Source organism: Anabrus simplex, chromosome 1, assembly GCF_040414725.1.
Source record: "Anabrus simplex isolate iqAnaSimp1 chromosome 1, ASM4041472v1, whole genome shotgun sequence".
NCBI classification, from domain to species: Eukaryota; Metazoa; Arthropoda; class Insecta; order Orthoptera; family Tettigoniidae; genus Anabrus; species Anabrus simplex.
The window spans coordinates 126,150,644-126,175,878 of record NC_090265.1 but is presented as its reverse complement, the minus strand read 5'-3'; the positions used below and the strand labels follow the sequence as shown (position 1 = coordinate 126,175,878).

General features: G+C 39.0%; 1 protein-coding gene across 1 annotated transcript in view; it reads right to left on the bottom strand.

The window, feature by feature from the left end:
* Positions 1-21,644, bottom strand: part of LOC136884574 (SH3 domain-binding glutamic acid-rich protein homolog) — a 35,819-nt gene extending 14,175 nt beyond the window's left edge. The window contains exons 1-4 of the mRNA XM_067156838.2: positions 21,439-21,644; positions 21,031-21,213; positions 20,756-20,929; positions 20,542-20,662 (exon numbers count right to left, since the gene is read on the bottom strand). Of these exons, the coding sequence (XP_067012939.1) occupies positions 20,582-20,662; positions 20,756-20,929; positions 21,031-21,213; positions 21,439-21,483 (483 nt within the window). The 5' untranslated portion in view covers positions 21,484-21,644 and the 3' untranslated portion in view covers positions 20,542-20,581. The remainder of the gene's footprint in view (positions 1-20,541; positions 20,663-20,755; positions 20,930-21,030; positions 21,214-21,438) is intronic.
* Positions 21,645-25,235: the final 3,591 nt, after the last annotated feature.

Genomic DNA, 25,235 nt, shown 5'->3' with positions numbered 1-25,235 from the left:
TCATCACCATCATCATTTCTTCGCTCCAGCAAGCCGGGTGCGGTTGTGTACGAGCCCCCTCTCCAGTTTGTCCTATCCATCCACAGATGCTGCTCATATATGCGACGCCAGTTAACATCTCTAATTTAAAGGTCCTTCAATATCTGGTTTTCCCAAACATCACGGGGTCTTCCTCTTGGTCTCTTTCCAGGAACATTGTGGTCAAAATATGTTTGAGGAATCCTGTGAGGGTGCATTCTTTTCATGTGACCATACCATTGCAATCTCTTCACTTCTACAGTCTCCAGCAAGCTTCTTTCCAATCCAAGCTGTTGCCGGATATCCACATTCCTTATTTTATCCATTTTTGTTCTTTGTAGACAAGAACGGAGGAACTTCATTTCTGTTGCCTGAAGACAACTCTTTGTTGGTCCAGTAAGTGTTGCTGCTTCTAGGCCATATGTCAATATAGGTACTAGATACATTTTGTACAAGCTGATCTTGGAAACTAACGGAAATGTTTCATCCCAAAGTATTTGATGTACAGCGTGATAGAATTTGGAAGCTTTCTGTATTCTGTTGCTAATCTCTTGATGTATGGTATTGTCTGATGACAGAACACTACCTAAATACTGGAAGTTGTCTACAATATCCATGTCCTCATCTCCAATTCTTAGACGAATAGTTGGAGAGTTCCTACTCATCACCAAGCCAACTGTCTTCGTTTTGTTGATTTTGAGACATAAGGTTGTAAAAGCTTCATGCCAGAGATCTAGTCCAGTTTGTACTTCTGCTTCTGTCTCACCCCATACCATTACATCAGCAAAATCCAGGGCATTAGTTGTTGGATCCTTTCTTTTAACTGCTTCTAAAACTTCAACCATTATGATTATGAAGAGAAGTGGTGAAAGACAACTTCCTTGCTGGACTCCACTCTGTTTTGAACCAACCTGACCTTCCATCCTGGACCTGGGCACAACACTTGTTCCATCGTATAATCGCTGCACTCGTGCTATGATGTCATCGGGCACTTTCTTATGTCTCAAACATTCCCATATATGCCTAAGTGGTACATGGTCATATGCTTTCTCGATGTCCAGAAAAACAGTTGTTTTACCTTTCTCCCAATACTTCTCATAGAGCATTCTGGTGGCAAAAATGAGGTCTATAGTTGATCTATGAGGTCTAAATCCATGTTGTTCCTCCTCAAGTGTAGGTTCAACATATTTTCTAATCCTGCTCTCAAGGATGGATTCTTAGATTTTGAGGCCATATGACAGCAGAGTTATACCTCTGTAGTTGGTCAAACTGAATGGCCTGTAATTATCTACTTTGCCACCTTTTCCTGTGTACTCTGGGGCTACTATTGCAACTCGCCATTCATTTGGTATCACTCCTTCATGCAAACAGTAATCAAATAAGTATTTCAGATATGGCACTATATCCCAACACAAAGCCACAAATCTTATCAATCCCAGCTGTCTTTCTAGCTTTCAACTTTTGTGTCTTTTTGTAAACTTCTTTATTACCACATGCAAATTTCAGTAAATCACCAGTATTAGTCGCCTCCTCTATCTGGATATTACATTTACATCCATCTTCCTGTACACACTGTTGACAGAATACATCCGCCCTCTGTAAGTCCTCACATAGACACTCCCCTTGTTAATGATCCTTCCTGGAATCTGTTTCTGCCTTAAAGTATCTATACAGTACATATCCTTCCATTGCTTCCTAAAATTCATATGGCTGCTACTTATGATTGCGATCATGTTATCCTTTGCTGATATTTTTTGTTAAATTCAATTTCCTTGTAAGCTCCTTCAAGCTCCTCTTCTTCCCACAACCATTCCTTTACTCTATTTCTTTCTCATCTACACCTCTACATCTCTATTTCCCCATTATAATGAATCCTTACCACTCCTTATCACATTTAAAGGTACATGCCTGTTTTCACACTCCTCAACAATTGCTTTAATCCCATCCCATAGGCAGTTTACATTTTTATTTAACATTTTCCATTTATCATAACTGCATTTTATAAATTTCCCCACTCGTCTCTTATCAACCATGTGGTATTGTCTAATAATCCTACTTTTACGACATTCCTTTCTATCACATTTATTTCCAACTACGACAAAAACAGCTTCATGACCACTTATAACCATATGTCACTTCAGTTTCTCTACACAGCTAGTCTGGTTTTATCAGCATCATGTTTAGCATATTTTTCCCTCTAGTTGGTTCCATCACTTTCTGACTCAGCTGTCCTCCCATATTAACTTATTCACCACTTGTTGGTCATGCTGTCTGTCATTCACATTATCTTTTCAGTTTACATTTGGTTTATTCAGATTTCTGACTATAATAACATTCATTTATTTTTTTCAAATTTGTTTTACATCACACTGACACAGATAGGTCTTATGGCAACTATGAGATAGGAAAGTCCTAGGAGTGGGAAGGAAGCAGCCGTGGCCTTAATTAAAGTACAGCTCCAGGAGTTGTCTGGTATAAAAATGGGAAACCACAGAAAACCATCTTCAGGGCTTCTGACAGTGGGGTTTGAACCCACTAGCCCCTAAAAGCATGCTCACAGTGGCGCAACTGTAAACGCACAGCCAACTCTCTTAACAAGGTGTTAAATCATTTTAACATAGCTGATTATCTTATCAAATAATTCCACATCAGTGTTAGCACTAGCTTTGCCCGGCCTGTACACCTCAAATACATCAAGTTGCCTATTATCTTTACAGAAAAGTATTACACCTGATGTTTCACGTTCCTCATCCTTAATTTTTTCGCAGCTTACAAATTATTCTTTCACCAGCATGAATTCTCTCCCTCCTATTGTTTCACTCTGTCTCTATGGCCCGGTTTCATCAACACATGTTAGTACTTAACAAGGTGTTAAATCATTTTAACATACAATTTAAGAAAATTTGCATAACATCAACAACTGTTAAGGTTAACATATGTTAAACTGCGTATTTAAGTTAACATCAGCCATTTCCCATGTTAAATGGCTAACATTAGCATTTAGCAACCTGTTCTAAAATAGCTGCTGTGAATCTCCCATTAGATGCAGAATTGCTCTATTTAGATCTTTTACACAATAATCCTGTTCGAAGAAGAGTTCAGTGACGTAATGACTTTGAAAATTTGACGGATGCAGAATTGCTTTATAGATATAGGTTATCGAAAATAGTCGTTGCTAAGGTTGTTGACAAAATTCGAGTGAGGTTGGAATATCCTACGAAGAGAAACTTACCTCTTTCTCCAATGTTGCAGGTACCAATAACATTACGATTTTTTGCTACTGGTTCTTTTCACATAATGGTCGGAGACAATGCTGGAAATTCTAAAGCCACTGTTAGTAGAGTTGTTTGTAGTGTGTCAGCAGCAATAGCATCCATGAGATGGAGATATGTAATAGTCAACTAGCGTACTTAATTTTCCCATTGTAATGTATATTAATGTGTGCATGTTAAATACTAATCAGGTACCTCAGTTTTGCCTTGAGGAGGTGATTTGACTGATGATGCCCTCAATGAAGGACGAAACATGTCTCAAGTGGAATTAATAATAAATTCCTAAATGTAAAAATTTATATGTATTGAATAGGTGACAAAATAAACCATTTAGCATCCTACATTCTATGACGTAAGCCGTTTTCCCAGTGTTCTAGGTGCAATAGATTGCACACATGTAAGAATCCAATCACCTGGAGGCAACAGGGCCAAAATATATCGTAATCAGGAGGGATAGTTCTAACCTCCAAATTAGGGATATAGTTGCTAGGTGGCCTGGTTCTGTACACGACAGTACAATATTTATATTTAATAACTCCCATGAGAGCACAGTTTGAAGTGGGGACAATTAAAGAAGTGATTTCGTTAGGTGATAGTGGATACCCGCTAAGAAAGTATCTGTTAACCCCATTGAAACCCTAGCGGACTTTTTCCCATGCCTCGTCCTTTTCTTTTATCGTCAAGCCATCTGTGCGCTTACACTCAATAACTTCTATATATTTACTAATTCAATTAACAATGCTTTTTCAAAGGAGGAAAAATTAGAACTACGACTGTTTCACTTCACGTGCCATATTTAACAGCTGTACTCAAAAGCGCATCAGAGCATGCTGTAAAACAGCATGTTCATACCAGTGCCTCCTTGATTCGCATCAGTTCGCATTGTTGGGTGAGTTAATAGTCGATTATTAACATTTCACAAGAAAAGTTTGATGAAACGCAAGAAACCTAACAAGATGTTAAATTTTTAACTCCATATTATCTAACTACTTGTTAGTATACAGGGTGAAGTGAAATTCGCGCACTCGGGTGTCGCAGCGCGACTCCTCACATGCCAGCAATAAAAAATGTCTCTCACAAAAGTTCGTCCTGCGAGCATATCCGAGAGAAAAAGGTCGTTGGAGAGTGGCAATCTGGCAACACTGTAACCACACGTAGGGTAAATACCTCTGTCAGCATATATTATTCGTGCTGTGCAGTTGGTGCAATGGATAGAGTTTTGGGTTAGCATGCAGGAGATCGAGGGGGTCGATCCTGGTTTGAGGCTTATGTTTTTTTATTTCGTAAATGTAGTCCAGGTATGGTATCTGGCATCTTAATCGTCAACAGCGATTGCAGCGCGTCCTCTAGAAACCATTTGCATTTACATACTACGATCCTAGAAATGGACGAACATTCGTTTTCATTGGTCAGCTTTGAGAGACGCCCTTTCCACGTCGTGGGCGTGAATTTATTCTCACCACTTCATCTACTAAGATGCGTTACGTGTTCAGCGTTGCTAAATTTTGTAAAAGTAGAGTACATGTGACCTAGGAAACGGTGTCTTACTGTGTTACAGTATGTAATATCCGATGGAAATTAGTAAATAAAAAACGCGCCTCAACCCAGGATCGAACCCTCGACCTCCTGCATGCTAACCTAAAACTCTATTCATTGCACCAACTGTACAGTACGACTACTACGTGCTGACAGAGATAGTTACCCTACGTGTGGTTACAGTGTTGCCAGATTGCCACTCTACAACGACCTTTTTCTCCCGGATATACTCGCAGGACGAACTCTTGTGAGAGACATTTTTTTATTGCTGGCGTGTGAGGAGTCGCGCTGCGACATCCGAGTGCGCGAATTTCGCTTCACCCTGTATATTTAACATGTGTTGATGAAACTGGGCCTATTAAACATTCCAGTTCTGTGAGAAAATTTATGCATCCATATCACTTTTGGGCACAATTCAATTCCTATTACTACCAGTATATCTGGTAAATGCGGCCCCGTGGTGTAGGGGTAGCGTACCTGCCTCTTACCCGGAGGTCCCGGGTTCGATTCCCGGCCAGGTCAGGGATTTTTACCTGGACCTGAGGGCTGGTTTGAGGTTCACTCAGCCTACGTGATTAGAATTGAGGAGCTATCTAAAGGTGAGCTAGCGGCCCTGGTCTCGAAAGCCAAGAATAACGGCCGAGAGGATTCGTCATGCTGACCATATGGCACCTCGTAATCTACAGGCCTTCGGGCTGAGCAGCGGTCGCTTGGTAGGCCAAGGCCCTTCAAGGGCTGTAGTGCCATGGGGTTTGGTTATATCTGGTAAATATATATTTATCAAATTAATTATATTTCTTTCTTTACAATACTTCTACAGTTTAACACTCTCAATTTACTCATCCTTATTTGATTTCATGCTTCCTATACTGTCATCACCTGTGAACTCATGGATTACATAAAGTACCTAACAAGTTTTATTACAATAGCATAACATTTTTATTTTTGAGAGTTGATTATTTTTGGATAAAGGAAGAAATTATAGAAGTGACTACTGTTTTAAGGTGAAGTTGAACTAAGGAACCATCCCCTGTTAACACTAATCAGAGAGGATAATGGAAGAGGTCTGACCCTACAAGGAATGATAGTATTGGAATAAAGAAGAGATGACCCACAAACACTCCCTAAGACTTGCAAACCTAATACTGACAGGTTCAAAAGAGAACAACTGTTGGCTACAGGAGGTTGGACAGGAAAGGTGAAACTGTTCTTCAGCCAAGTCAGTCATACCAACAATATTAGCCAATGTCATACATAAACATACGGTTAAAACTTCAATAGGGCCGATGACCTTCGATGTTAGGCCCCTTTAAACAAGAAGCATCATCATCATCACCAAAACTTCAATAGTTATTACGCAACATAGAGGTTAAGAATCAAACGTGGTGTAGCTCACGTCACATGGCGGTACACAGAGCTGCCAACTTAGGAACCTACGTCAGGCTAGTAACAAGAACATGACAATGTGCAAAACGTTTGAATAGTGACAAGGCGTTTGATCTGAAATGGTTTGGGCTGGGGGCAAAGAGAGTGGGTGTGGAGCCACTGCCCCCAGGTTAAGGCCACGAAGTGGCCCACAGGCCTCGAGTATTCGACAGTACTGTTCTGGCTAACAACAAGACCATGGGGTAGTTACATTGTGGATAATCCAATTACATCCGGTACTCGCCAAGACAAGTCACTTTAACACTCCGCAGTTTCATATATTCACAGAAGGTGGTAGCAACAAGGCAGCCCACAGACCTTTAGCATCCCCCGCGACAGTATTGGCTGGTGACAAGACCAGAAGATTTTAAAAAAAAATCCTATTCATTCGTGGCGTCGACTTAGAGATCTTTGGCCCCTACTTGCACCATGTGATATGAATCTGTGTGTAATTGGAATGGAGGACGTGTAGTGTGTTGAATGTGAGAAAAGGAACATTAAGGACGACACAAACACCCAGTCCCCAGGCCAGGGATATTAATCATTCACAACTAAAAAACCCTGACCCAACCAGGAATCGAACCCGGGGCCGCCGGGTGACAGGCAGACGCGTTGCCCCCTAAACCGCGGGGTCGGACAGACCAATGTCATACATCAACATACGGTTAAAACTTCACAATAGTTATTACGCAATATAGAGGTTAAGAATCAAACGTGGTGTAGCTCACATGATGAGTTAAATCACGGATAATGCTATTACATCCAGCACATGCTATGACATGTCACTATCATGTTCCACAGTTTCATTAATAGGGAATGTGATAGCAATGTGCCACAGATGATGCAAGCTCTAGTGCAGAAAAAAAGGAATAGCCCTGCAACCAGTAAGAACTAAGGAAATGAACGCATTTCAGATAATGACATAGCATCGGCATAGTGTATAGAAGAGAAAGTGTGACCACTTCTCTGCATGTCCGTACACTTTGTAATCTTCCACAGCAAACACCATAGCATCTCACCGAAACTGTGGCATGGCGGTCGCTACCTGATTTAGTTGATAATGCAGTACCTCATACTGCATGCTGAAGTTCAGTTTATTCTTTATGTTCGTGAATCTGTGAATGTTCATGTAACATTCTCTTGATTGAAAATAATGCTTCAAAACTCCACACACAAAAAAACAAAGGTAATCCGATGTCAATGCTTATTGTTTATGCATTCTGAATGCCTAAATCTAGTATAAATGCCAGCTCACCACTCAAAAACCTCCAGATTTTTCAATAATCATGGTGATGAATAAATTTTTACCCCTGTAACCCTTTTCAGAAAGACTTGATTTGGCAAGATACCACTGACACTCAGAATAGATACTAGGTATGGCGCTTTGGCAGCATAATAATTTTGTGAAGTTTGCTCTTTCATTATTAGCACAGCATTTTAATGAGTTTCTATATTCTTTGAGTACATTCATATTGCTGTGACGGAGACAAGCCTCGTTTTTAAACGGATAGTGTTTACGTCTACAAGGGTAATAATGAGCAACGATAGGAAGAACATAAAAAAAGAAAAAGTAATTGGGCTGTATTGCAGTTACTTGAGAAATATTTTGCTCAATTAGAAATTACTTTTTCAAGTAATCAGTAAAATTACTTTGCATAATGCTACTCTTAAGGAAATCGCTTTTTTTTTTCCCTGCAAGAAGCTGTCATCATCGGTTTGCCCTTCCAGCGAGCCGGGTAGGGTGTTTGAAAACAAGCGTTTTCCAAATTTGCCTGTTCAAAAACATTTCATTGTCCAAGACAGATTCCCAATTCCATCCTCTTCTCTCCACGTCTTTCCTCAGTTGGTCCATCCATCTTCTTGGTCTTCCAGCTGGTCTTCTACCTGTTATTCTCTTTTCCAAATAAGCATATGGCAACCTTGTGCTATTCATTCGTTTAACATGCCCAAACCATTTATGTCTAGATGACTGAAGTCTTTCCTCCATCGATTCATTTAGACCTAGGTTAGATCGGCTCTAATCATTTTTCACATAATTAAGTCGGGCCTTTTGGAGGGCAGTTCTAAGAAATTTCATTTCACAGGCTTGAATCCTACTACAATCCTTTGATATTAGTGTGCAGGTTTCCAGAGAATATGTAAGGATGGGAATAAAATATGACTTGTACAGGGTCATTTTTGTTCTTTGTGGGTGGGACCTTCTCATCTCATACTAGGTGTCTAACAATACTGTAAAAGTTAGAGCCTTTGGTTACTCTGTTATTTCTATCTCAGCTCTGTTATTACTAGCCATTACGCTTCCTAAATAACTGAACTGGTGTACTACTTCAACTTGGTGGTCCTGTATTTTTATGCTGCATTCTGTATTATGTCTGCTGATTTTCAATGCTACTGTTTTTGATGGGTTCAATTTCATTCCATAATCATCAAACTTCTTACACCATGCATTCAGATTATTTTGCACTCCCTTCTCTGTTTCACCCCATATTGCCACATCGTCTGCAAACACCAGAGCCTGAAGATCTTTATTACCTTTTCTTTTAGTTCCTTTAAAATGGTATCCATAACTGCTATGTATAGAAGAGGTGATAAGGCACTTCCCTGTTGTACTCCTTTGGTTGTATTGAACCATTCAGAGCGACCATCTCCAATTCTGACACAGCTTTTACAATTAGTATATAGCATTTGGATCTTCCTAATGAGGTACTCTGGTACACCAAGTTTTCTAAGACTTTTCCAAATAGTTGATCTTGGAACATTATCATACACCTTCTCAAGGTCCATAAACACAATAATCAGGTCTTTTCCTCTTTCCCAGTGTTTCTCTGCCAACATCCTCAAAGCAAATATCAGATCTGTTGTGCTTCTTCCAGTCCTAAAGCCATGTTGTTCCTCTTTTAAGATAGGCTCTAGTATATCCCTTACTCTGGCTTCAATGATCTTCTCCATAATTTTAAGGCCGTGTGATAAGAGGGTAATGCCTCTAATTTTCACTTTTCCTTCTACTACCTTTCTTAAAGATAGGAACTATCACCCCTTTTGTCCAATCTTCAGGTATTTTGTTATCCTTCCATATTGTTCTGAGAACTCTATACAGCCACTGTATTCCTGGCGGACCAGCAGCTTTAATCATGTCAGCTGTAATTTCATCAGCTCCTGCTGACTTACCACTTCTCATCCTATGGAGAGCTTGCTCTACGTCTGTCCATGAAATTGGGATATCTTCCTCTATTGTTTTCTGTCCTACATCCTCAACAGAGATCTCTTTAGGACCATGTAGGAGCTTGAAATAATAACATTAAGTTATTTATGAGACCACCTAATCAATACAAAATCTTCTAGGATGATTTACATAAATTTGTTAGTTAATAGTGGGACATGTTTCGCCTTCCCTGAAGGCATCATCAGCCACGCCACGCCCACCGGAACATCGCTCCCTCCAATAGCCTTACACCGTTACAACACGCGCAGTAATACACTCTCTTCCTTCCCTCCCACCAATAGCAGCCCCCCTCCAATAGTTACGTCAACGCAAACAGATCCCCCTCCAGCACAAAACTTCAGTTATAACACACGTAGCAAGAAGTCTACGGTTGCAAATTCTTCTAACTCATAATATTACAAGCTATCTTTGTCACCATCAAATGGTAAGTGCATACGATTCTACTTCAATATTTTTCAAATATCTTTTCACACAATTAACTCTACTTTTCTTGCTTCCATTTACAGATTCCACTTTTATATGCTTTTTCAACTAGAATATCTACAAACTCACAATTTACAACATTTGAACATCACTTCAAATTTTGAGATGGTCCATAGTGATCCTATTTGAAACTGTTCTTCAACTTCTATTCACCTACTTCATATCCTCAACGTGTTCTACAACTTGACCATATGCATCTGACTTTCGTCTTTTATCTTCAAGATCATGATGAACTTTGGATCTCTCGACTAACTTTGACTTTTATTCTCTCCTCTTTACTTTGATTATATAAGATTTTTCGCCATCGTCTAATTATAACCGCCATGACTATCAACTTTACTTTTATGCAATCTTACTACTTGTTGTATAACAATCTGTTGTTTTATCCATTGTACTTATTTTAGCAGCCTTCTATGTTAATTTTGTTAACACTTCCACTATTGTATCTCATCACATTGTATTTTCAAACCATCATTGTTATTTTTAATGTTATTTTACTTCAAATCTCTTCAAGATTTTTTAAAAATTCATTTCACTACTACATGTTATTTAGACGCTTATTTTTAATTTAAGGTTAAGACTATGGCTGATGATGCCTTCAGGGAAGGCGAAACATGTCCCACTATTAACTAACAAATTTATGTAAATCATCCTAGAAGATTTTGTATTGATTAGGTGGTCTAATAAATAACTTAATGTTATTATTTCAATCTAATATCATCAATACGGACCAAAAATGATATTTATTACATGTAATGTAGGAGCTTGTCAAAATACTGCCCCATTGTATCCGTTATATCTTTCATATTGCGAACTATATTCCCATCTGCTGTCTCCAGAACTGTAATTGCTTCTTTATCTGATCTTTTACTTTTTACTATTCCATATATCATTTTCATATTCCCTTTACTGTCTTCTTCCAGCTTAGTTGTAAATTCTTTCCAACTTTTCTCTTTTTCTTCCTGTACAATTCTCTTGACTTCCAACTTTCAGTGTCTATATTCCTTTGCCATCTCTTCCAATTTATTGTTGTCTATTTGGTTGCTGTTGATTCTTCTGTCAGACTTAGCCACATCAAGAACTTTTTTGGCTTTATTCCTTTTCATTATGGTTTCTTTCACTTTATCATTCCACCAAGATGTTCTTTTCTCTCTTACTCTTTTGCTTGTTCTTCCACATATTTTATCTGCACTACCAACCAACTACTCTATAATTAATGCCCCTGCACCAACAGAAGAATCTGAGGAAGAAGAGAAAGAATTGTTCTATGAACTTTTGGAAAGAACATATGATGGTTGCCCAGGCCATGACATTAAAATAGTTGCTGGTGATCTAAATGCTCAGATGGGAAGGGAACAGATATATAAGCCAACCATTGGTCCCCCACAGCAAACATACTGTAAGTAACGATAATAGAACGAGATTTATATTATTTGCAGCATCTAAAAATATGGTTGTGGGCTCCTCATTGTTCCCACACAAAGATATACATAAAGGAACGTGGACATCACCGGACGGAAACATAGTTAACCAGATTGATCATGTGTTGATAGATGCAAGGCACAAGTCAGATTTCTTGGATGCGAGGAGTCTCAGATACCCAAATATAGATTCAGACCACTTCCTGGTACGTGCGCGAATTAGGGCTAGGATCTCCGGTGCATTCAAAGGAACCCGAACCAACATACCAAAATACAATATAACAGCTCTAGAATCATCTGATGTTAAAAAGCAATACCAGGAGAGGATAATACAGATCCTTAAAAATACTGAAGATGCAACGACATTGAGTATCAGTGGGAAATGATTAAAAATGCAGTGGAGAAGTTAGCAAATGAAACACTGGGAATTGAAACAAGATATAAAAGATCTCCTTGGTTTGACACTGAGTGTGAAATAGCAACAGAAGAGAAGAACATGGTATACAGAAGGACATTACAATCAAATTGTACAAGAAGAATGAAGGAAGTCTATAAAGAAAGACAGAGGATTGAAAAGAAGATCCATCAGAGGAAAAAGAGAGAGTGGATGAAGGCAAATATCGAAGAAATGGAGCTTCTGAGAAATCAAAATGAGGCGAGGAAATTTTACAGAGGTAAATGTTGCACGGAAACCCTTCTGTGGCAAAACTAGCCTGATAAAGGATGAAACAGGAAAGACTGTTAGCGAGGGGAAAGAGATATGTGAAAGATGGCGGCGACATTTTGATAGACTCCTGAACTTCAGAATTATAACAAGACACTCAATTGATGCGCAAGGAGAAAATGACCCTGATGAAAATATAGGTCCTCCAACTTTAGAATAGGTGATAACTGCCATGAAGGAATTGAAGAATAATAAGGCAACAGGAACATACTATATTCCAGTGGAACTGCTCAAGCAAGGTGGCAATGAATTGGAACGGACTTTCCTTAGCTACTTCAGTATGGGATGAGGAGAAAATGCCTCAGCAAGGGGAAGAAGGAATTATATGTCCTATATATAAGAAAGGGGATCAGCTAGAGTGTGATAATTATAGAGGAATTACACTACTTAATTTGGGATATAGTGTATTCTCCAACATCCTATTTGACCATCTTCTCCCGATTGTTCAGAGAGAGACTGGAATTTATCAGTGTGGATTTATCCCAGGAAAGTCCACTGTAGATCAGATTTTCACCTTAAGGCAAATTTTAGAGAAGACAATCGAATTTGGGATTGGCACGCATCACCTCTTCATTGCCTACAAAGGAGCGTATGACAGTATAGATAGAGAGCAATTGTACCATACTATGATTGAACTGGGTATTCCTGGAAAATTGGTAAGGCTGGTGAGAATGACAATGAGTGGGACACGAAGTAGTATAAGAACGGGTGGAATGATGTCTAAGACATTAAATATTCAAAATGGGGAACGGCAGGGAGACGCGCTGGCATGTCTCCTTTTTAATGTTGCCTTGGAGAAGGTGACGAGAGATTCAAACCTCCTGAATAGGGGAACAATTTTCTATAGATCAGTACAGATACTTGCTTTTGCCGATAATATAGATATAGTGGCAAGAACTTGAAAGGCAATGGAAGAGACATTCATCGTCCTAGAACAGGCCAGTAGGAAAATGGGACTGAACATCAATCAGCAGAAAACTAAATATATGGCTGCTGGGAAAGCACGTTAGAAGATGCCACCCTCAATAACCGTGGGCAATTACACCACTGAGAGAGTTGAGCAGTTTAAATATCTGGGATCGACAGTCACCTACTCAAATGATACCTCTCATGAAATTATACAGGTTAATAGCAGCCAACAGAGCCTATTTTGCTCTAACACGGCTTCTCTCCTCAAGGCTCTTGACCCATACCACTAAATTAACCATCTATAAAACACTTATAAGACCAGTGCTTACATATGCCTTGGAAACTTGGCCATTAACAGCAAGAGATACTGGAATGCTGGATGCCTTCGAAAGAAAGATACTTCGAAGAATCATCGGCCCAGTCTGTGAAAGAGGAACATGCACGAGGAGGTACAATAATTGTACAACATTTATAAAGACCCCCCTATTAGAAGAAAAGTGAAATCAGCCAGATTGAGGTGGGCCGGGCATGTAGCACAGAGGAGTGATACAGAAGTACCTAAAAAGATATTAAATAGAAATCCAGGGGGACAGAGAGGACGAGGTCGACCAAGAACCAGATGGATGGATGGAGTTATTGAAGATCTTCGGGAAATGGGCTATAGGAATTGGAAAGTTTTAGCGTTGAATCAAGATAAATGGCAGAAGATTGTTGAGGCCAAGGTTCACAATGAACTGTAGAGCCATAGAAGAAGAAGAAGACTACCAACCAGACTTGCCTTAAAATCATTCCATTCTTCATTACCTTTCTTTGTGTCTGTTATTTTAGCTCTGATTTCCTCTTGAACCTGCTGTTTGACTTCCACATCTTTCAATTTCCAGTCTTTAATTCATGGTTTTTTCTTCTTGTTTACTTTAATAATAGGTTTGGTGACTCTTAGGTCTGCAATGAGGAGTCTATGGTCAATATCAAGGCTCTCACTAGGTATCACTTTTACATCATGCACTTTTTCTCCACTTGATCTATCTGTGATGATATCACTGATCTATACTGACCATCCCAGCTGTATCTCGTTATCTTGTGGTTATCCCGTTTCTGAAACCAGGAGTTCTTCACCAGAAGTTGGTTTCGTGTACATAGATCAAGCAGAAGTTCAACCTCCTCATTTCTATTACCAAATCCATATGGACCAATAACGCTTTCATAACCTGACCTATCAGTTCCTATCTGGGCATTAAAATTCCCAATTATCATTATGTTCTCTTCATCAATGATGTCCTCTAGTTTTTCCAGGAAGCTTGCTTTTTGGTCATCGCTACAACCCTGCTGGGGAGCATAAACTTGGATTACAGTTTGAGTTTCTCCATTTAAGCATATTTTAGCTTTGATTAATCTCTCATTGATGAAGGAGACATCTGTTACACTATCAATGCCTTTATGGAGTATAAACCCAACTCCATTCCTCTCCACTGCAGGATTATCACTCCAGTATAATTTATATCTGTCCTCTAACATTCTTGTGTTGCAACCTTTCCATTTGGTTTCACTTAGCCCTAGGATGTGAATATTTCTACGGAAAACCAATAGATGCAAGCAGAGAAGTTTTCCCTTAGAAGGTTGGATAAATTGAGACCTTTGTGTGGGAAATAACACAAATTCATCAGCTGCTGCCTTGCAGTGAGGCAGGGGACTGCCAAAGGCTAAGGGAGACCACCCTGAAAGAAAATCCTCTAGTACGTTAGGCCTAGCAAGTCAGTAGAGGAGTACAATGCAGTTGCTTTCAAAACGAAAATGAGCCTCGGAAATGAACATGAAGCTGTAATAGTACCAAAGTTTGCAAGGAAGAGATATTATATTAATACTTTACATCCAGGTTAGAGCTGCAAAGCAGCCGTAGGCCTCTAGTTTCCTGTGTAAACACCACTGGTCTGGACTAGTTAGGGTACGGACTGGACAAGACCAATGGTCTGGATTAGTCCGAGTAGGGGCATTCTATGTGGGCTAAGTGGTGGAAAGCTGAATTACAACTTTGGGTTCATGGCCTTAAGGTCTTTAGTTTCACCTGTACAAATACCATTGGACTGCAAGGACACGAAAAAGAGTGGTCAATTACATAGCGGAAATAGGAGGGCAATGTCCAACAATCGCCTTGCTGTCCAAATACAGAACATAGAAAACAGGTGGCGACATTTCAAGCACACCAGCTACTCCGCTCCAGGGTTCAGCAGGAGGAAACCACTTCATGGGATATTTTGCCGAATCCCTGGTGAAAGTGAAACTAAACACGATAGATTGGAACTTTTGAAATTATCTTTTCCCATTATTTTTATTTTAGTTAATGACTTATGGCATTTCAAATAATTTGCCATTTATTACAAATAAAATAATCGGTCCTTAAAATTGTAATCACTAAGATTCGACCTGTCTGGGGGAACACATCTTTGCAATTACCGAAAAGATGCCGTAAAGGAGCACTTGAAGGAATACGTGTGTTTAAATTTAAGAACATCCCTGGGTAAGTATAATGTATTTGGAAGTACTTCATCCAGAACTGGTGAAATTACTGGTCTTGTTGAAGTAAAACTGAAAAGTTCTATCCATCATTTATATTTTTCCAATTTCTGCCCCCATGCGATGTACACCAATTACCAGAAAGTAACAATTACTAGAATATAAAAATTACAATTTTATTTGAGAGTAAATTACAAGAAAATATTGTTTTTTGTAAAATGTAATGATCACAACTCAAAATTACTAAGAATGTAGTTGTTACAATCTGATTACTTTTACTCAATTACTTTCCAACTCTGATAATGAGGTAAGACATGTCTTCATAACATCCAAAAAGAGCAATGTGTGTTTGACATGGACAAATGCTATTCCCCGGAAGGATAGAAATCTCACTGTGAAGTTCTGTGTGACAAGCACTTTATTAAGGCTGATAAATTTGTGTTTAACAGCAGAGAGAGATGGCTAGTTGAGATGGCTATCATGGACAATATGGATGAGGAACAGGATAAAATTCAACAACTAGCTTCTGGTTAGGGCGAGTACCGAAAATGAATCCACAGTAATACAGGGTGTATATAATCATGTTATCTACACAGTGGGAGTAAAAGTGGGACTGGAGCAGAACTTTGTGCAGTGAAGTTAACATCCCAGAAATTTTCCAAAACTCTTTCGCTGGATTTGGTCTTAAAAGCTATTGTCCGCGAAACTTTTAGTGATACATCGGCTCCCTAGTGCAGAACTGGTAGACCTTAGTTATCTTCGAGACTCGTATTGGCAACCTCCGACACAAAAAATTTGAATTAATTATGCATCGCCGTGAGACATCTGGCGGTATAATTGCAACACTTTAAATACTGTTATTTACACAGCAAAGTCAAAATATAGGTTAAGATTGAACATAAGTGAGAAAATCAAAGTACATCAAACGAACAACCTAGAACTTCTACACGGAAACGACGGTTTAGAATATTCATATCCATCGATCATACTATCGATTGAATTCAGATTTAATTTCCATTCAGTTGGCAGTATTACCAGAACCGTTGTAGCTCCCTCCTTACTCCTCACCACCCATAAAACGAAGTGTCACTAAAAGTTTCGCGGATAGTAATTTAGACTTAAGGGAATATTTTAAGCTCATTAAAACTCCAGGTCACTGCTTTGAATAAAATGGTTTCCCATTGTGTGAAAACTGCATGAGCTTGTCAGCTTGCCCCTGATCGTTGCTGAAATAGTACTATGTGTACTGTATTTTTATTTTCTCTGTGTCTAGTGTTGAATTTAACATCTTGAGATGTGTTTATGTGTATATATTACAATGGTAAGGAAATTGCCCAGTGTGCTGCATAAGAAAGGCCGTGTGTTTGTAAAAAAATTGTTCGCACACGACTTGTTTTTCGTTGCAGAGTGCAATACTATGATAGTGTAGCACAGCTAGCACTGCTCTGTAGCTAAGCCACTGGAACAGGTAAAACGAGCACTTCCTCTCCTATATGCTATGGTGTTGGTTTTAATTTGGTTATGGTACACAAGCCGATTACCTCCAGTTCACTTGTAGGTGCCGTCAAATGCTACTAGATATGTTCATTAGGGTACAAGGAAGGAGAAGAGGTGTGAAAATACTAGGTTTCTGTACTATTACCTGACATATAGAACACTGAAGAGGATACTATAGGCCTATATGACTAGGAGAGCACATGGAGACCATGTTTATTTGGTGCCTGTGGGGTGATGTCATACCTGACGTCATAGGGTGTTAGAGACAAGGAATTAATATTCGGAAACTAAGTCCGAATTTTCGCTACTGCATATGCAAGACTAATTTAATTATTTAACATTTCACCATGGACAAGAAAATGATAGTGACATCAAAAGTACGACATCACACCACCTCCTATACCTCTATAGACAGCATATGTGGTACATCTACGAGAATGTGACGTAAGCATTTCATATCATTCGTACATGAATTTCTGATTCCTACACATGCACCCGCATTTGTAAATTGGAACTAAATTGCTCCATACTGATCGGGCGCTCAAGCGGTATCGAAGCGCTCTGATGTTTTCTTCCTTTATTAAATTCCAGTATTTTAATGGTTCATTGTGATTTATATCATCAGTATGCATTATGTGATGTAAAGTGCTCATTTTCTGCTGTAACCTATGGGGTGCTTAGTTTATGTTTTTATGTACATTTAAATGTCAGATGTTGGCTCGTGGCGTCATAGTATCATAATGGCTGACCTTCCACAGGTTGAAGGCAGGAGGGTCTCTTCCCGCATCGCGCTCACTTGTTTCTCTCCCTGGCCGCCTTCTGCGTGACGTCATGTGATATGAGACAGCGCTCGCCCGTCCTGCTGACACGTATTACCACTACAGTCTAAAACGGTCATAACTTCTGCTGAACCATTCATGCAAATAATGTCCTGACAAGGTTATTGTAATCCTTATAAAATACTGGAGGAGGTCAAACAATTTATTTTGATGAGGAACTCGAGGATAATATCGAAATATTTATTTAATTTTAAGGAGTTATATTTTTTACCGTGGACTATAGAATAAAATTGCTTCTAGAGGGCAGCCGGTTGGAAATAGGTATTATCTGCGCACTTTTTAGTGATAGATTTACACCCTAGTGCTGAAGCGGTCGACTTTGGTTATCTTCGAGATTCGTATTGGCAACCTTTGAAACACAAACTAAGAATCGCTTATCATCGCTGTGCGCCATCTGGCGTACACTTTAAGTACTCGTACTGTTGTTGTTTACACAGCAAAGCTAAACTATAGACTTCATGCTAGGACCACTTTTCGCAACGGGAAATGTTATATAGTATTAAATATTGTGTGTGTGACACAGTTGTTTGCTTAAAATAATAAAGGTTTATAAAATTCATATCGATCGATCATATTATCGATTCAATTCAGATTTCATTTCCATTCAGTTGGCAGTATTAACGGAACCCTTCTTACTTCTCCAACGAGTACAAAAATCTATCACTAAAAAGTGCGCGGATAATATGTGCCATTGCGGACTTTGTAGAGGTTTCTATGCTCTACAATTCGTACGCTTACACTTGGGGTCTATCGTTTATGGTTCACGCAGCGTAAGCCAAGAAAGCAAGTGACCGACCGACACTTTTGTCTCTTTCTACGTATTTACTGTATATCGGATCATGGATACATAATAATTTTATAGTGGTTCACTACGTGAACAGTGTTCGTGTTGTCAGTATCTGTACTGATTAAAATGCAGTCAACATATTATGGAAACGTGTGTGGCGCTATAAATTGTCGGCAAGTAAAAACTCCCGTGGGACAAAATTATGGCACCTCGAGTCTCAGAAACCGTAAATGATGTTAGTGAGACGTAACACAAATAACATTATTATTATTTTGCATATTATAAAGACAATAACAACAACAGCCATCATAGCCAGTTATTTTGCTACTGTAATGGCATAACAATACTTCCTCGTCAGCAATGCTTGGTTGTTGAGAAACTTTGTAATAAACTCTTGAATATCTCTATTATTACAGCTCATACAGTAAAAAGATGTCAGATATAAATGGCTGAATGAAAATCATATTTCTATAATTATTGTTATGTGCTAATAGCCGGGCTGAGTAGCAACTCAAATGGTAGAGCGCTGGCCTTCTTAGCCCAACTTGGCCGGTTCGATCCTGTCTCAGTCTGGTGGTGAAAGTGCTCAAATACATAATTAGTGGGACATAAAATAAATAACATTAACATTATTATGTGCTGATAACTTATACTTCTGAATATATTTCAAAGATCGTGAAGTAATACAGTATCTGTGATCCGATATACAGTAAATACAAAGAAAGAGACAAAAATGTCGTGCGAGAAGAGACCTGTTACTGGATCTCTTATTTCAAACGGGGGCCTCACACATCCCAGTCATGAGTGGTTAGAAAACATAGCCCAGTTCGAAATTTAATTTGGTGTGTTTCACGGTAAGACTGTATCCAGATGCAAAAACTTAATGAGAACTCCTATTTCTATAATTAAGTCAAAATTTCCAGTATTCCATGATAAAATAATTTGCCTCTACGTAAGAACCAGGACATTTATTAGGATATGGCATTTTAATGTAAAGAGTAAGGAGCTAGCACTGAGAAAATATGCCAATAAGAAGGCTAAGCTTTGGGCTGGTTCATCAAATAATTAAGTCTCCTGACACGTACGTTTTAATAATTTAATATAATTCCATAAAGATGTCGATATGATGCATATTTTCCTATGCCATTTGATATAAATATTTACTTCCTCAGGAAATAAATTATTTTGAGTTGCATGGCAATATTTTATTTCTTATCGTATTATATGTCATGTATTTGATAGTTGATGTTCTACCTGCCCAGCATGTGACGAAATTTAATGCATTTTCACGTTTTTTAAATCTATTGGAAGTGACGTTACTTATCGAATCGGACTAAACCAGACTATTATTTGATAAAAGATTGAGAAGATGTTTCACAGGCACAAGAACTCGCAGGCTTGCTGTACTGTGACTGTGTACCTTACTTGCTATCGTTCATATCGCATGACGTCATAGCGCTCCAGCCAATGGAAGCTTCAACAGCCGGAGTAGCCTACCTTTTATTCTAGTTACCTTGGGTTGAAGGGATAAACTATGACGTCAAACATGGCTACCATGGCAAGAGAGTGTAGTGCTTGGGCAAATATTTGCATTTAATAATTACTTACAAATTGCAAAAAAATTATAATTTTCACATCTAAGTTCCTTTCTTGGACATGGTAGAATTCGCCCTTTAGGTTAATTCTGAGACCCGAATTGGAGATAGTCTGCTTGTGTACCGGACTCTTTAACTTTTCTGAGTAAGAATACTTCTAGAGGTGGGTTGGTGGGTCACTAGCAAGCGTAAAGGAGGGATCTCACCCCTCGTCTACTTAAGTATCATTTCACATCATTTTGCATGATTTCCACTTCCTAAAGATGAGAATGAGCTAGTAAAGTGTAACCAACATATGTACCTTCCACATTTCGTTCCTCTGTCAGGGTTTCTTCCTTCTCCTATTCCTCTCCATCTTCCTCACCATCTTCTGTCTCCTCTCTTGGTTCACTTTTGGCACTGGTTTCTTTCTCCGAGGAATTCTGCAAAATTTTCCAGAAAACAAAACAGTATTAATGAGTAAAGACAATTCTTATTAACATCTTAAAACTATGAAATATTATAAAGCTTCTAACCTCTCGGCTTGAACTTGTCCCATTAACTTCACCATTTTCTATCAAACTCTTCCTTTCAGATGCAGATATCTCAGACTTTTCCAATGTGATTTCTGCTTTTGAAACACTTGGTGTGACTTTCAGAAATTTATCCAGTTCATCATTCTCATTGGCCAAATCAAACTCCTCATAATCCTGAAAAAGAATAAGGCAGTGAGCCAGCAAGAACACAGCAGCAATCCGTTTTAAAGATAAATACTTTGAGTATCTTGTACAATTCCTAAATATATACTTACACCACAGTACTCTTCGTTATTGAACAATTGAGGTGGAAGTGGATATTTGGAATCCCTTGCTTTGCTGTTTTGTTGCATAAATTCTTTCTCTTCTTCTTTCCCTGGTTCTGTAATGTCTATAGTCTCATATGCAATGCTCTTACTATCCAGTATCATAAGAACTCTCTGCTGGTGCTTTTTAACCTGTCAATGCAACATATGCTTTCAATTCTTGATAATACCAAAATTAAAAACAAGGGCAGGAAATAAGTTTCAAACAAACCACGCGCATGGAAAAAAACCTACCAGTATGACACCACATTCCCTTTCAAACGTCATTTCTGACTCAGCCCAGCCCCCATCATTAATTATTCAATCCCTGCACGATCACGCAGCTGTACAATCAGAAGTAATTCTAAAATAACTTACCTCTTTATTTCCAGATATTCCAGAAACATACACCTTCACAACCATTTTAGCTGATATAGGGATGAAACACTTCCTTCTCTAGCACTCTACCACAACCAATACGTCCACCCAGACACCTTCTTCCTTACTTCTAATAACACTCACTACAGTCACCAGTCACTACTCTTGGCTCGTTCTGCTTTCCAAATCAGACTCCAGTCACCGCCAGTTGTATCCCGGGTAATAGGAGAGTCATCAAAGAGAAATGTAATAGCAGAGTATTATATGCAGAAGCCCCGATGGTGTGAAAGCAGGCTTGATATGTGACACAAAGTAAATGTACGTTAGTTCAACAGCACGCCGCTACACGCGGAGCAAACTGCGGGCCGAGAGAACAGGCCACTAGCAATAGCTTAGAACTTCCTTGCTTGGATTATAATAATATGTTTATTGCAGCCGAACTGGCCATTTAAGTGTGTGAAGTGCATTAATTTACAAATCATATTTACAGACTTATTCACTACAGAATTTAACCAGCGACTCTGTTCTCATCTTACATTTTAACACGTGGTATCTCTCACATTGGTCACCGCACCTTGCACATGTACATTCCGTGCCAGCCTTGTGAAAACTGTGAGTGTTGCACACCTTTTGGTTAAATCCGTCTTGTTAAAGTGTGGTGGATGTTGTGTTCTCCCTGCATGGCTTGTCATAGCGTCAGTAACGCAGAATTCCTCCCATATCATGCGTTTCTTCTCATGCAGTTCCTTCAGTAAGTCCAAGTAGGCTAACGTCGCTTGTAGTAAGAGCTTCAGTCGTAGCTGTTTTATAAAGAAGGGCTCGCTGGTCAATTCATACACGAGCCGAGAGGGTGTGTATTTGGACAGACAGAGCACCCTTTTCAAGTATGTTGCCTTCACCTTCTCTATCATTTCGAGGTTTGTCTTCGTTAGATGTGTCCATATGTTTTCCAGTCCATATATTACAACATGTTCAACTTCTGACCTCATTCATGATGTGCAGGATATAGCATATCGACATTGGCAGTCCTATTGGAATGAAACGTCACGAGAAAAGGGATGTTTTTATAATCAATTACAACCTGTTATTCCTCTTAAACCGTGGTTTTATTATGGTACGTACACTCGGCGCCATATCACATCTATTATACGTCTACGTTTTAATCATGCCCTTACTCCCCAATATAAAAATCGTTTTCATCTTCCTCCCCCAACTTCCTGTGCTTGTGGCTTGTCTGATACTGACAGTAATCACCTTCTGTTACAATGTCATTTTTGTATTTGTATTTATTAATGAACAAAACAGGCGTTCAAACCCGAATACATGTTCACAATAATAATAAATAAATAAATAAATAACTAATAATAAACGCAGTCCAACCCAAGCCACCACTCTCCACCACATACAAAATAAAATGAAATGAACACCTCATCAGCCTGTTCTATGTTTACAATCTGCTGCTGGTGTTGCAACTTGCTGCTTGTTATCACTCACACGTACCCACTCATCACGCGACCTTCTTGCTTCAGCGTTTTCATCACCTCCATTGTTCCCTGACCTACTCCAAAATAAGCTACACCAGCAACATTACACGATTGCATACCAAACCAGCCATGATACTAACATTGCATTCAATCTTTCAGGTTCCACCTCCTATAGTACAAGTCTGAATAATAACAACAATATTCCGTCATTGCATTCCAATCCATCATACCACAACTTTTACCAATCAGCGTTAACATTGCTTCATATCATTTCAATCCGCCATAACACTCCATAATAAAATTACCTCTCCATCTCCCAAAAATTTCGACCATAAATAACAAATACCAATCACGCCTATACCAACACCTCTCCAGCATCATACTCCTTCCTCCTCTCCATACAAACAAACCACAATTTACAAAATGATAATAAAATCACCTCTCTCCAGCTCCAAAAATTCAATACTCATACCAGACACCAATACAATAATACCCCCTCCCAACTTCCACGAATTCGGCCGTAAATAAACCATCTCAATACCATACCATACATCACCTAATCATACATACTAAGCCTCCAATGCTTCCGACACCATATCTCAGCAATACAACACATACCAACACCTCTCCAACATCATATTTCTTCCTCCTCTCCATACAAACAAACCAAAATTTACAAAATGACAATAAACTCACCTCTATCCAGCTCCAGAAATTAAATACTTATACCAGACACCAATACAATAATACCACCTCCCAACTCCTACGAAGTCAACCACAAATAAACCATCTCAGTACCAAACCATACATCACCTAAATACTAAACCTTCAATACTTCCAACACCACATTTCAGCAATACAGCACCAACTCCACATTATATACCATCTCTACTTATATCACCACTTCTCCCACACTACATTCCAACGATATAACACTTTTCCAACACCACATTTACCACCACTCCTCCAACTCCAAATATCAACAATAAATATATCACTTCACCATAACCACATCTCAGCCTTCACAAATTATTTACCATCATAACCTAATGAAATTACAATGAATAACAAATACCAGTCACGCATATACCAACACCTTTCCAACATATTTCTTCATCCTATACCACTTCTCCATTACCACATTTATACCACCACTCCTCCAACTCCACATATCAACAATAAATATACCACTTCACCATTACCACATTTCAGCCTTCACAAATAATTACCATCATAACCTAATAAAATTACAATGAATAACAATTACTAACATATCATAAAACAAACAAACCATGCAATCCTGTCCTCTTACCCAACTCCACCTACCTAAGTACTCAGTCCCTATATTCCCTAATCCATTAGAATTTTAACATACTATCCCCTTCCCTTATACAGATAACTATTCCACCCCCCTATTCCCCTGCCCACCCTCTAACTCACTCTCCTTCATTTTACTCTCGCAGGCCTTTTTTATCGCACAAAAATACCTGTTCAATTCACACCCTTTTTCCCATTGTTTAATAATCCATCTCAGTATTGCGTTCTCATCCCCTCTCCCCAGTATTTCCCGATGCTCGGCACTCAATAATCCATGTCTTAACCCCCTCGTTACCTCACAGTCTCTTAGCAAGTGAAACTCATCATTCACATCTCCACAAAGTACACACCTTGTCTTATCCCTGCCCTGTAACCAGCCTTTATTCCTTGGCAGACCTAAAAGCCACCACATCATCCCATATCGTTTTGACCTATCGACGTATCTAATATTCAACCCTGCTATCTCCCCTATTTTCGTCAAAACAGTCAGCGAATTTCCTAGTCTGCTTTCCCCCAATAATTTCTGCCTATGGATATCTCTAATTCTCCTTTCCAGTATATTCATCCCTCTCACTTCTGTCTTTGACCAAACCTCCCCCCACAGGTGTCCTAATCCTATCCTCTCCAAATATCCCTTTATTTTTTCTAACCATCCACCCTTATACATGCTCTTAAATTGCTGTACATATGCTGCCTGTAAAACTCTCCCACCTTCCTGTCTTTTTAAATTCATCCAATATCTAACTATTCTTTTCACACCCTCTGATTCCAAATCCTCCCCACACATTAATTCCGCCCCTACATTTGCTGTACACCTCGGTAAGCCCATCACTAACTTAGCAAAACTACTAACAATCCTTCTTAGTTCCTCTCTTTTCTCATCCAGCCCCCAAACTTCTGCTCCGTATAATACCCTCCCAACGATTACCGACCTGAACACGAGTCTCAGTGTTTTGTAACTGATCCCCGGGTACTTGAGTAGCAAATTTCTGACTG